This window comes from Ostrinia furnacalis, unplaced genomic scaffold (assembly GCF_004193835.3).
Source record: "Ostrinia furnacalis isolate ACB-3 unplaced genomic scaffold, ASM419383v2 OfSCF0986, whole genome shotgun sequence".
Classification (NCBI taxonomy): Eukaryota; Metazoa; Arthropoda; class Insecta; order Lepidoptera; family Crambidae; genus Ostrinia; species Ostrinia furnacalis.
In genome coordinates this window covers 177,538-192,308 of record NW_021131225.1, presented here as the reverse complement: position 1 = coordinate 192,308, position 14,771 = coordinate 177,538, and the positions used below count along the sequence as shown (strand labels likewise).

Here is a 14,771-nt window from a genome sequence, read left to right as displayed (position 1 = left end):
GGGTTAATCCGCTTTTGTTATGAGCTGAAAGGATTTATATCGCTGCTTCTTTTGTGACGCCCAATAGCAGTTAAACAATACTATGGTAACGTAATATCTGAAGGCTACAATCGATTCTCTTCTTAGAAACAATCGAGTTGAATGAAAATAGGACAATAACTCGGGAATACAAAGTAGGTGAAAATGAAAAGGAAATTTTCTTTGTGAAATTTTGTTTATTTAATAATCGCTAATTGACAATGAGGTCACTTTTCTCTTGGGCCTGTAGCGTTCATGTTTTCGTGAATTAAATATGGATACCTACAGTAAACTTAAAATCGTTTATTCATGCGTTTTGCAAATCGCTTAGTTTCATGTTTACATTTCCCTAGAAACGTTAGCCAGTGAGAAACATACTGCTTTAAACCTACCTTCAACTTAGGTTTTAATTTGTAAGGTTCGTCTGGCGTGCCAGTTAATGACGTCAATTTGAATACGAGCGTCTTGTCGGCTCCGCCACAAGCGTAATGCAAATTTCCCTGCTGAATGCCGTAGTTTCCTGATGTTATTTGACACCTGAAATAGGCTGTCAATCAGCCACGATTGTATCGGCCCGGATGAATGGGGCTTTAACGATTTAGAACCGTTAACGATAATATTCCCGTTTTAAACGCGAGTGAGCATTGTTTCGTTAAAACCATTATGGCACCGCTCGTTAACATTAATCCTACACTACGCTTTTGAAGTGAACGCTGGTTGGTTAATTTTGTTTAATTAACTACGTCGACTAACCCGCTGTGATCGTTGATGGAATTCTAATAGGTTGAGAGCATTCGGTTTTAGAGGATATTATTAACAGTAGCAAAATGCTTGTGGTGTTTATACTTAGTTCGTTACCTACACGTTAGTTCATAAGTTCCGCAAAATACTAGAATTAATTTAACGTTAAATGGTAGTGTACACCCAAAAAGTTAAAAAAATCTTTTTTTTATATGCATAGACCATTTGAAGAGTACTTACAAATCGTCCAATATTTAAATAAAAAAATAAATCTACAAGACTAATAAAGTAAAGGTTTGTTCTTAACCTTAAAAAAAATAATAAGCTCTCCAAACTCTCCTTTATAATTAAAAAAAGTTGTATTCCAACGCAAAGGCTTGAAACTATACCAAAAATGCTCTCTTACTAAATAAACCCCATAGTTAATTCTCTTACAACATTCTATTGCAGTGTTTACCCGAACTAAAAGGACGACCGCAGACACCACGTCCCTAACACGGAATAATCGAATCACCGTGGACCACGTGAGAACCGACATGAATAACGTTTCCCATTCACACTCTATTTATTCCCTTTCTCAATGTATCTGCGGAAATTGCAAAAGTATTTCCAACAATTTCCCATTCGAATGTTATATGCGATATGCTATAAATTTACAGACGATGCCAACTTTTATAACGGACTAAACGAGATATTAAAAAAGTAATTTGTTTTGAACGCGGCCAGCTTATTAGGAAATAATGACTCATAAAAATGTAACGATTTTTTCTTCAGTGGGTCAAACTTGTAAAATAGGGTCATTAGGGTTAATTAGCCCATGCCAGAGGCAGCGTGATAATGACATTGATATATTTCTTCGAAAGAATGTCGCTGATTTTCCCTATAGCCCTTCTTATACAGCTTTCCTGATACTATATTCTTATACTTACCAATAATATTCGTCAGTACCTATGTATACAATATTGATATTGATGACATGTTATGTCAGTATATGAGATTAAGGCCGAGTTGCACCACCAAACTTTAACTGTAACTATAACGATAACCGGTGTTTTTTGTATGGAGTTAGACTTTGGCGTTTGTTACAGTTAAAGTAAGATGGTGCAACCCAACCTTAGGGACAGAGATAGGCACACGTGCAGCAACGATCATGATTTTATTTAAAAATCATAAATCTATGAAAGAAAGCGCCAGTCCTATCTAGTTTATGTGAATGTAGAGTCAACAACATTATTATGATTCACTGTGCACCAATGTGAATGTGAAAATTAGTAAAGATAACACGTCTAATCTATATTCCCATTTGTTCTTCTAATTAGATGTGGACTGTGACTAGAATACCCAACATCTGAATGTACTGTACCTATACCATCCCAGCAGTATTAACATCACGGTAGCTGTCCCAGCGGGTGTACCGTCACTGACGCGGTATCCTTTGTTCATCTAATTATATTGATTGAGACTAGAATACCTAGAATACCCATGCCATCGCAGCAGCATTAACAGCACGGCAGCTGTCCCAGCGGGGCGTCCCGTCACTAAAGCGGTGTCCCAAGTAATCCCATTAATGCCGCTCATGACTGCATAACTAAGCGCGGTCGTGTTCCTTCACGCAACCGGACAGCTGATGGTATTGTGAGACAGATCCTTTTCAATTATTGAAAATAATAAACAATGTTTTAGTTAAGTCTTCGTGTTTGTGTAATCTTATTTTGTGGAATAGTCAATTGTCCCAATCACTTCCAAGAGTCAAGTAGGTACTAATCAGATGATGTCTACTCACGGACATTACCCGTGGGCGGCGTGACCGGAGGGAGCGGCGAGCGTTCGGCGAACGAACGAGCAATGTTCGGTTCGCGAGCGAACATCTAAGAAGACGATCCTGACGCACTCTCTTCAACGACTTTGCACAAAACGGTCTCGATAACATCGTAAACTTATACCGAATATACAATTAATTGTATACAGTCCACTCTTTCATTTTATTAACTTCCACTACACTCACTATCGAAGTAACAGATGATGAAACTGCGATTGTTAGAGAATGACTATTAACATAAAATGTTAGTCTAAGACGTGTTTTTTCAAATTGTTAATTTTATTTGTGGAAAACATAATTGTAATTTTTTTTTAAATGTAATTGTAAAAAATGTACAGAACTGAATAATTGTTCATGTTATTTTTTCGAGATAGGTAGGTAAGTCCTATTCCTATTTTCTAAGACAAATAAAACAGCATAAGACCACGTAAGCTGGACCCTTCATTGTGACAGGCTATTATGATAATATAGGTATAAAAACTTAGCGATACCTGCCCCAGCGGACGCCTCCGTCACTTTCTAACAAGGCATTGATATCTGTAGCAATTATTCAAGTTTTCTTTGTTTCTAGTCTGTTTAACGAGGTAAAGTATCGCATATTGCTTAGTCTCCGGTTTAGACCCTGTCACACTTACTAAGACAATCTAAGCTGCATAAGACCATTTAAACTTTGTGACAGGCTATTATGACGTAGGTCTGTAGCAACTTAGCGATACCTGCCCCAGCGGACGCCTCCGTCACTCTCGCGGCGCTAAGTAATCTCATTACCGTCGCTCTCGGATGCATAATGGAGTGGTTCTCGGCTGCTTCAACTAACTGGACACCTATATTTGTGCCAGTAGAAACTGTAATTTTTACTAACAAATACGTAACAAGAAAAAATTGACACTGAACTGTGTCCAGTGATCGATGAGTCTTTGATTGGAAAGGAAAGTGATTTTAAAGATACTGAGACACTGAAATCTCCTACATCAGATTTTCAAAATACTACAAGGTATGATCTAAAATAGCCAGTTTTTGCTGGCGTGAACATTTATGTGGATAGAATCTGAATATATTCGATTAAACTGTTATCATGATTTGCATACCAGCCTTGAAAATTATTGAAATACGGTACTTACTCGTACCTACACAGGTTTTGAAATATTCAATAGTAGGTACATAGCTGAAAGTTACGGATGCCTTTAATGGTCAAAATACAGCTTCCATTAATGAGAATGGCCAATTGCTAAACCACTTAATTTAAATCTGTCAAACATTTGTTCTGAAGGCAGATCGGATATTTTGATACGGCGATCCAATATCCCAAACTAAGGCAACGTAATATCCCCTCAATGTCCAGCGGCGTCTTAGATATTACCCAAATTATAATCGCGATTAAGATTATGGATGCATGACTGAAGATGGTCTTGTTTGCTTCTGTTACTTAAGTGATATTTATGAATGCGGTAAGATAGATCGCAGATGACACCAACAGGGTGAATTGGAAGAGAATAAACTTACCTACTGAAACAATATTGAAAAAACATTTTTACTTATTGTTACTAGTATGTATTGTTGTGCCTTTGTTAACTAATAAAAAGATTGACGCACGTTTAAGCTATTGTATGTCACCTGTTACAACTGAGCCATGTCATGATGTCACTATGAGAGGTAACATGAATACAGGTACAAAGGACATGCTCGATGTCTCATTAAAAGCACTTTAGTAAAGATACGTATTTCTATGTTCTATAGGCTTACTTTATCCTTTCTAAAGACAGTTGTATTCTAGTGAGAATCTAAACAAGTTCATGGAAGCATAGCAGAGGTCGGTCTACTTGCCCAGATGTCTGGGGCGAGCTAGGTCGCAGACGATACCCAAATCTGTTGACCTTATTTGGGCAAACTTAGGTCGTTATTGATTTATTTTGATAGATTCTGAAGTAAAATAGATTAGCATCTCATCAAACTTGTTGGATTACTTCGAGAGTTCTTCGAATAAGTAGGTAACTACTCATAATATAAGTAAGTACTTTACTTTATTGAGATTCTCAATAAACGTGGAAAGTAAATGAGTTTCTTAAATTTAAATTATATTTATTAAATTAAGAAAGATAATAAAAGCTTACTAAAAATTAGTACCGAGCTAGAGGGCTTTATAACTTGAGTAAGTTTAATCAAAAATGAAATTAAAAAGTGAAACGTGAATTTATTCGTGTCATGTCTGACTGACTGAGGGCATAGTCCTCTACAGGGTTCAACAATAGACGAATGATGTGTAAAAGCCAAAATTGCTTGCTTGATTGATTGCTAGAGTGAAGTCGTTAGGGGTCTTTTTATGAGTAGATAATCCCAAAGGCCTGTATTATGAAAGTAGGTACGTTTAAAACTCGGTTCGATCTTAAGCCTGTATTTTCATATTTAGATTTCAGGATCCAATCTGTATTTGAATATAAGTTTGGAGCGTAATTTTGTAATGCAAGCTCAAAGCTTTGCAAGCAAATAGGTAACGGTAAATTTCAAAATTTCTCTGGAACTAAATTTTGAGCATTGTCCAGAATATACGGCAGTAATAACAGCACGTCGAGGCTTATTATTAGAGCCGGTGTATTATGCGGCGTCGGGCGCTGCGCTAATGCAAAATGCAGGTGCAATCCGCCGACGGACAGCAGCCGAGGTGATTGCCGCAAAAATGAAATAGGCATCGCAGTGGCAATGTTTGTTTTCAGTTCTAGTATTTATTTTCAAGCTCATGGACATTGAAAATACGCGTGTTGCTGTACGAATACAATGCGCTGTTAGCCTGTTACTTGTCTGTTACACTGCAAATTATTGTTGAAAGAACTTCAGACAAGTACATTTTTGTTCGCGTCCACATTTAGCTTCAATCCGTCCGGAATCACTTTCCATCAGGTGAGATGCAGGCTAAGAGTTTTCTCGTCGTGGATAAAAAAAAAATAAAGGTAGCAGATCATTCAACAACTAATCCTTCAACCACACCAACGCGTGCAAATCACCATAGCCGACGCGATCATAGGGAAAAGACAGGTCGCATGAACTGTCATGGGTCGCGCGACCTGTCATTGGCCTTTGATCGCGCCGGCGATGGCGATCTGCATCTGCACGTGTTAATGTGGTTGAATAGTATTTGTAAAGTTCCCAGTTTAACAATGGAATCCTTAAAATGGAATAAAGCTTAAAACATAAAAGCACTTCGGGGCTTATTATTAAAACCGAACAAAATGCAAGTGCAGCCGCCTGCGCCCGAACAGGTAGCTAGGTAATTACCGCAAAAATGAAATAGGTAGACATGGTCGTCGCACCGGTATATGTTTTGTGGTTGTTGTTTTTGCACTTTGTTTAAAAGGCGGGTTTATTTACGTTGTTCCGACTCGTGTACCATGTTATACTTATTTGTAGCTACATTATGTACCTAGTTACGAAGCACAACATTCTAGAATATAAAATGGCGGGAATAAGTAATGTATCCGTTAATGCACGGACTCCACACAACATTAGGTTCACCATTACTAAGTTTAAGTATTATTTTGATTGAACTGAATATAATACATGTGGGAGTGTGAAACNCAGGCTAATGATGAAAGTTTGAAAGCAATCATGGAAATATTGAAAGAAAAACCATATGAAGATTACATTTTGGATCAAAACTTGTTGTACAAGGGATTGCAAAGATGTTTAGTAATACCTAGAGGTATGGAAAACGATGTTATTAGGAGAGTACATGAGAATGGTCATTTTTCAAAGAGGAAAATGATTGAATTATTGTCTAAAGATTATTTTATTCCGAACCTTGATAAAAAGATTGAACAGTTTATACTGAATTGTATTCCATGCCTGTTAGCAACCAGAAAATCAGGTAAACAAGAAGGTTGGCTGAATTGCATTGAGAAAGCGAGTATTCCAATGCATACTTTACATTGTGATCATATAGGTCCTCTATGTGAAACAAAAAAGATGTATAATTACATTTTGACAGTAGTTGATGCTTTTACTAAGTTTGTGTGGTTATTTCCTACCAAGAGTACAACCAGCAGAGAGACTATTGATAAACTTCGAATTTTGCAGCAGACTTTTGGTAATCCTACACGTTATATAACAGATAAAGGTACAGCATTCACTAGCGGCGATTTCAAGGAGTATTGTGAAACTGAAAATATACAACATGTCACAATCACCACAGGTGTACCCCGTGGAAATGGGCAGGTGGAGAGGATTCATAGAATTCTTATATCTGTACTAACTAAACTTTGCATTTCAGAACCGATGGCGTGGTATAAGCATGTGAGCAGAGTGCAGAGAGCACTTAATAGTACATTCCAGCGTAGTATTGGAACCACCCCGTTTGAATTGTTGGTTGGAACCAGAATGAAGAACAAGGAGGACTTGGAGCTCTATGATATATTGGCACAAGAAACTCAATGCTGTTTTATGCAAGAAAGGGATGATCTAAGGAAATCAGCTAAAGAATGCANATTGCAACAAAATGAAAACTCATTTAATTTACTACTTTTATCAGTCAAGTTTTTCGATAATAATTATCTTGTATGGTTTTCGAGATATCTGCTCTTCATAGTTTTGTAAAACTTAAACATTTTTGCCTTATATTTTCAAATAATTATGAGGAAATAGTTGCCATAATTTACAATTAGATGATAATTTTAGGTACTTTTTTATGATGAAAGAATATAAGGCGAGTCATCAATTCTGATGTTTCACAAATATTTAAACATGCTGAATTATAAAACTAGATGGCGATACAGTTATTTAATTGATACCATAAATAATTATTTTACTGCTTGAATCTGAGTTACAAATTCTAAAAGGGCAGAAGAGGACCTCTAGGCAAGTTGTTTTGAGGATTTTTTACTATTTCTGGGTTTACAATGATTAATTTAGAGTCATTTGCTTAAATATAATAGCCAAATGTAAAAGAACATTAGTACATATTTCATATTAAAATGGAGTTTACATTTTTGTGATCATTTACTATTTTTGTCGGTAAAAAGTAAAAGTATTTGTTTGACTTAATATCATCTTTCATTTGACATTATTGATTGACAAACATTTGTGTGCATGAACATTATAATAATGTTTGTTTCGGGCTGGGTGTTTTCTAACCTTATGTATTTATTTATGTTATGTTATTTAAGTATGTTCATATCCCATAGTACAAGCTTTGCTTAGTTTGAGACTAGAGGCGCAGTGTTAAAATATTATGTCGAAGGATATTTAATTTTATTATTTGTTTATTCACTATTTGAAGATTACGGTTTAATCCAACTTACGGCTTGTTTTTACACTGTGGCGTCATCGCGTCGCGCGAATGTCAGCGCGAGTGTCAGTGCGAGGTGTGCGGGGGCTGAGGTAAACGAATGCACGGCATCGAGGCGGTAAATCCTAGCCTTAACAATGGAATCCTTAATCCTTGAAAATGGAATAAAGCTTAAAACATAAAAGCACTTCGGGGCTTATTATTAAAACCGAGCAAAATGCAAGTGCAGCCGCCTGCGCCCGAACAGGTAGCTAGGTAATTACCGCAAAAATGAAATAGGTAGACATGGTCGTCGCTCCGGTGTATGTTTTGTGGTTGTTGTTTTTGCACATTGCTTAAAAGGCGGGTTTATTTACGTTGTTCCGACTCGTGTACCATGTTATACTTATTTGTAGCTACATTATGTACCTAGTTACGAAGCACAACATTCTAGAATATAAAATGGCGGGAATAAGTAATGTATCCGTTAATGCACGGACTCCACACAACATTAGGTTCACCATTACTAAGTTTAAGTATTATTTTGATTGAACTGAATATAATACATAGCCTAACATAAGTTACTGCAGTAACCATGTTATTAACATGAAACAATATCACAAATCATATTAGACGATATGCAATAACAATGTTGATTGACTTCAGTTAATTGAGATCATAAGATAACACTAACTATTAACATAAGTCATTAAAGTTATAAACAATGGAGCTTAACCCAATACTTCCTTTCAACTAACACCCAAACAATGTATCAGATTTTTTTTCTTTGCCAAATCTAGGAAACTTTAGCGAAAAAACATAGCGAATAAATAATTCTTACATAATTAAATTAAATAATCTTAACCTTATTAGGCTTATATGTAACCAATCATCAAAACACTTTCGAATGGCTGCAAAATAATAGGAGGATTTTCGTAACATTTTCATAAAGTTGTGATCACACATTCACACCACGAACTAGCTATAAAGTATATTTTTACGTTCTATCGGCAACAGTGTTAACTACCCATTGCCGATCATGTCGTCTCGTTCTAACGTGTAGAGTCACCATTTGATGAGAGCTAGAGCAAAAACGGAAATGGATAGTTGACAGTGTGGCAGTGTGTACTACAATATTATGTTCCCTTGGCATATTTCACATTTTTAACCGTCTTTCTTTGTTGCAGTGGACACTACGGCTCAGTACGACGCGGTGCGGGCGTACCTCAAGGAGCTGGACATCTCTAGCGCGGTGTGGGTGGGCCTGATCCGCAGCAACCCCGACGGGGACTTCACTTGGACGTACGTATACTTAAGCTGCTAAAATATACCTACTAACTCAATAGTTAACCAGATCAATCAATCGAAACCAGCTCTATAGAAATAATAATCATAGGATATCGATAGAGCGTTCTTATTAATGACGAGTCAAAAATTATGACGTCTGTGCAATAAGAATCATCTGCAAGTTATTGTGGCTCACAATAAGTAATTAAAGTACTTAATAAGGAAACTAATTAATGATTTTTAAGATACTCGTAGATATTAGCCACGAGAAAAAAGTCAGCCTTTTACTGATTTTCAAATCCTAATTTTTATTTGCATTACATGGTTACAACAGCTTTATCGCAACTTTAATGGCGTCAATGTAAAACTTTTTGAGGACATAATAATGTCAGGCTATAATATGGTAATTTACACGTAAACCTCAAATATTTCTTTCAAAGTCTGTTGACTTTACACTCTAAAAACCTGAAAATAAACATTTACTTCGTAGTGACACGCGAAACGGGTCGAAACAACGCAAAAACTTTACCCCAATGCTTGAGTCACATTCTAGTGGGTCAAACCCGACAGATAACGAGACCAAATTGCGTTTTGGGAAGGACCTTCCCTCGTTTAGGCAGTCCTGTCGACAGCAGTTTACGAAACTAGCCGTTGCATGTTTGCGGTAACAACCAAAGGGACGATATTTGTTAACTAACGAGTTTGCAAGCGTGTTGCATGAAACGCTATCTTCTACTAAGGCAGTTGCCTAGATCCAGACTTCACTTTAGGATAAGTTTATTACTCTGGAATATCTTAACATCAGTGGTTAAAAGCTTGGCAGCTGTCTGTAGGGGATGTACTCGTAAGTAGGTACAATATGACTTATGTGTAGCTCCTGTAAGTTGATTTTATAAAGTGCATCACAGGGTATGTAGTGTTGAGCAGTCTGCTAAGGACACTTGAATAAATGTTTGATTTAAACTCATAAATAACCGACGTTAGCGGCTAACAGCAACGCTACTTTGTGTTTGTGCTGGTATTTGCGCTGAGCAGTTTACGCGAAGTGCATAGCTGAAAGTTGGAAAGTCGGAAATGAATGAGAATTCTAGCGTGTTTAGATTTGCATATGGCGGGCAAGTTTACTTGAAAATTAAATGTGTTTGCCTTTTAGTTTGCAACGTTTAATTTACAGTAGCCATGAAAGTAAATTGCATAAATTACGAAGTTCATGGAGAGTTTNGAGAGTTTGGGTAGCTAAATACTTTTTAGTAACATTGCACTTGAAATAAAAACTTTCGAAATTAAATTCGCATTTCATTATGTGCCTTCTAAAGGCTGTAACATAATATTTTACTATGAAACGGTAATACGTGTCGGTAGTAGGATGGTCCTACCCTCCTCGAAGCCCTATACTTCCACGATCTCGCTTTGGCTGTCGTTTTCAGGTTGACATTGCCAAAACCTCAAATTCTCTCCTTATCTAATGTTTTGTTATTCAAATTAACCGACTTGAATTTAAAGCGATAGGTTTGGAGTTTGGAGTCTTAATTTTGACAGGATTTTGAATGTGATTCTTTTTTCACAGTGATTACCGAGGTCTCGGAGGCGATGGCTACTGGAGCTCCGCGCCGGACCCGCGGGCGGCGCCGCTGTGCGCAGCCGCCGACCCCGCTGCGGACTACCGCTGGGAGGCCAGGGCTTGTGGTGGACCCACTGTCGCATCTTTCATCTGTGAACTGCCTGGTAATTTATAAACTAATTTTTCTGTTTTATAGACTTTTTTGTCATTGATATAGCATCAGACAATTTTTTCTGAAAATTCGTATCAGTTGCAACAAATACTTAGGATACCTACCTACTGCAGTCTTTACTTGACGTGCCGACATCTGTTTGGATTTTTCTTTCTCAAACTAAGAAGTGGTCCTTGTCCCACCAACTATGTAGTATTAAAAGTTTTAATTATACATAGATAAATGTAGTTATGAAAGATCTTGTTTGCAGTACCGCAATGGGCGCTCGGAAACGAAGGATGCATGGTGAAAGCTTTGCCAGCGCTGACTGTACTGTACTTGCCTGAGAGCGCTGCTGTACAACTAAACGCCGATTGTGGCTTGGCTGGTGTCAAGAGAGTCCAATGCACTGGGAACGTGGTATGTATTCCTGTTTCTTAACATTTCTACTTTACATTAAATTCTAGAATAACTTTTTTCAACCCCTGTGTCCTTTGCAGAAACGTGAAGACCTTTTAAGAGATTTGTCGTGTGCTGAAGAAGATGAACCTTCCAGTACCGTGGGCTTGGTCCCCACGGGCGCCACTTCCACCGTAACCTCCGAAAACTTGTTTACTGATCAAGATCTTAACGAAGTAACTACGGAAGAAAACACAACCACTGAGCACGAGGATGATATTAACCAATCCAGCACTATAAAACCAACTCTGCTGACATTTAATAATCCATCTTTGGTAGATCAGTCTAAACAAGAAAAAATTAACAAAAATAACCACATTTATATCCAGAAGAATATTAATTTAGATGCTACGTTCAGGGATAATATGCTGAGTAATGATATACCAAAATTAGGTAGTGATAATTCTCTTTCCAGTGACATAGAAAAATTAGAGGATGATAAGCACTCACAACATAAATTGTTACACGATGAATTTGCCAGACATGGCAACTTCGAAACAATATTCACTCAACCCACTGATCATTTTGTACCACCTCTAGTTATGGCCAAAGCAAAAATTAGCGATGATATGACCGTTTTATCTCTGGAAGAGAAACATGCACAACAACTCGCAGAACAACGTTATTCTAAACATTTGCACCCACAAGTTCTGGCATCGGAAGTTGAACCCACTGAATCAAAAGTTATTGTAAATAAACTAAAAATTGATGATGTAACCGATAAACCCATAATTACTACAGCATATTCAAGTACATTAAAAGAAGAGGTAAAACAGAATTTAGTCAAAACTATTATCCCAAAGAAGTATAACGATAAATATTACGGCCTTAAGGTCAAAAATTTAAAAGCTATGGAAACAAAACCAAGTAAAACAGAAAAAATAGCAGATACCAATTCAACTTTAACAACGGAAAGTAGGCCAAAAGATGATGAAGTGAGAACAAAGTACACGACTAGTGCTTATAGCGATAATGAATCGGAAGAAGAACCGACGATCGATCTAACTGTGATAATTAAGGAACCTGAACTTAAAAACAATGGTAATTTTAATAACCATTCCAGTGAAATTCCAAAAATTGAAATAATACAAAATGACAGTTCTGTAAGTGAACCAGAAGTTAAATTGACAAATCCCGAAAATTCTGAAGGGCAAATAGAGCAAGAAATTTCAGTGAAAATACCAACAAAATCTGGTCATAATGTAACATTGACTCACGAAGTAATAAAAATAACAATAGTAAAGGAAGAGAATTCTAGTGAAGTACCATTGGTTTTTGAAGTCACAACGAAAGTACCAGTGTTTGAAGATGATAATGCCGAAACTTCAACACCGACAATCAAAAGCAGCCCGAAAGAGAATCAAACACCAACGAGCAGTCCTATAACAGCCGATATATCGTCTACAAAACTCACACCAGAAACCACTGCAGAAAGTGTTGTAACAACGCCATTACGTGATTTAGTATTGAGCACATTTAAACCGACTCCAGGCAATGTATTGAATGATAAGTTGACTATCAAAACTGACTTATCTACGACCTCTGTAAGTCCTATCCACATAACTACGATGACAAATGAGAACATAACCGCGGACATTGGGAGAAGCAATGAAACGGAATTTGAACTGACAAGCACTTCAATTCCTTCTATCAAAGACATTGATGAAACCGAGACAGAGCCTGAAGATATGTTGGAAACTAATACCACAGACACTTCACAAACTATTGACGACTTCCAATCCCCGCTTTTATCGGCTGCTAATGAGCCCATACATCGACCCAGCCGGTCTCGGAGACCGCAAACACCACCCAATCGGAATAAATTTAACCCTTTCCGTATACTAGGTTAAGCACATCACAATTTACACACGTACTTTGACTGCCATAGAGGAATTCGATTAATATTGACTGAAACTACAACATCTAATTGAATTAGAATGGTAGGTCATGGTCACTTATTTGTGATGGCACAGTGCACTTAGCTGATACCCGACATGCGCTGTCAGTCATATAAAGCGCATTATGTTCACTACATAGTTACATTTATTGTCTTACATGCACATCATAGTTTGATATGAATTTAATGTATGAAGTAGTTAGGTATTGATTTTATTAATGTGATTAATTAACGCTTGTTTACAACAGACGCTTCGATTACATACTCAGTAGATATAAAATAGACAAAAGTAACTTAGTCAATTCGTATTAATAGCATAGCTATATCTTACGTAAGACACACACACACATAATATTAATTTAAAACTTAATTATTATAACGGTAAATTATACAGACTTTTACATGTTTGCCAAATACATCTTTGAGGTATTAGAGAAATAAACACCATAGATTTTGATGTCGGAAATAGCATCATTAACACTAGATAATAATTTATTCATAAACTATTCACAATCCATATCATTTTAATGTAAGAATGTAACATTTAATGGAATTTATTTTTATGATATTTATATTTTTGAGGAAAGAGATTACGCTGGAGGAGAGACGGTAATAAATTGATAGAGGTAACAATTTATGTAAAATGTAATGACAGCGGAAGAGGCGAGTAGTTTTCGTGTTATTGATATTTTATTTATGATTAAATTTAGAATATGTAGTAACGATAGATGTTAAGGTTTTTGATAAATAAATGGTATAAAAACAATTTGTTCATTTACTTGAATCCTTCGCCGCCAGCTGTTTATGGCCCGTAAGCCGCGCCTGAACATTCCGTGAGCCACTAAACCAGTTGAAAGCCGATAAACTGCTTAAAATATATCCACCTTACGCTCTCCCCGACTCTATGGACTGGGAAATGAAAAATAATGTCCGTGTCTCTCAAAAAAGTACACGGTATTTTTCTTATAAACGTCTCCAATGAAAGAGAAAAATTCTATAAACATTTTCATTCTGGTTTGCTTTGAAACATAGCAAAATTGTTATTGCTAGCGTGAGGTAAGTACCTACTATTTACCTTTGACATCTGTGGTTGAAGCTTAATGTTCTACATAGCTCAATGAAGGTTTGGTGCGGACTGCAGACTCCTCATATTTTTAAATATAAAATTTTTCAGCTCTTTTTGCTGTCCACGCGTGTACATTTTCCGGTAATTTTGCATGCTATTTGTAATGGCGAAACATGTGCACTACTGAATTCTATATATACCATGTAACATCTTTATATACCATGTTTTTACGCAAATAAAATTCTGATTCTGATACAAAATTTCGAATAACACCCTAAGTAGGTACTGCTCGTAGAACGTATTGTTGACAAGTTCAATTGAAGTGTACGCATTGCAACTAAGTATCATTTTGTGGCAATATTGCAGGTGATTATGTAATAATTATGATCAACTGGGATTGATTATTAGGGTGTTGAACGATCTAAACCATAATTGGATAGAATTAATAAATAGGCAAGGTACCTATGTAAATATAATTTGTAGTTTACATTTCCAAATTACCAAATACTTCCAACATA

The 14,771-nt window shown here is 36.6% G+C and overlaps 1 protein-coding gene across 1 annotated transcript in view; it reads left to right on the top strand.

Moving 5' to 3' along the window:
* Positions 1-13,881, top strand: part of LOC114350811 (uncharacterized) — a 51,693-nt gene extending 37,812 nt beyond the window's left edge. Inside the window, exons 3-6 of the mRNA XM_028301749.1 lie at positions 9,020-9,134; positions 10,687-10,844; positions 11,103-11,251; positions 11,332-13,881. Of these exons, the coding sequence (XP_028157550.1) occupies positions 9,020-9,134; positions 10,687-10,844; positions 11,103-11,251; positions 11,332-13,140 (2,231 nt within the window). The 3' untranslated portion in view covers positions 13,141-13,881. The remainder of the gene's footprint in view (positions 1-9,019; positions 9,135-10,686; positions 10,845-11,102; positions 11,252-11,331) is intronic.
* The last annotated feature ends 890 nt before the right edge of the window (positions 13,882-14,771 follow it).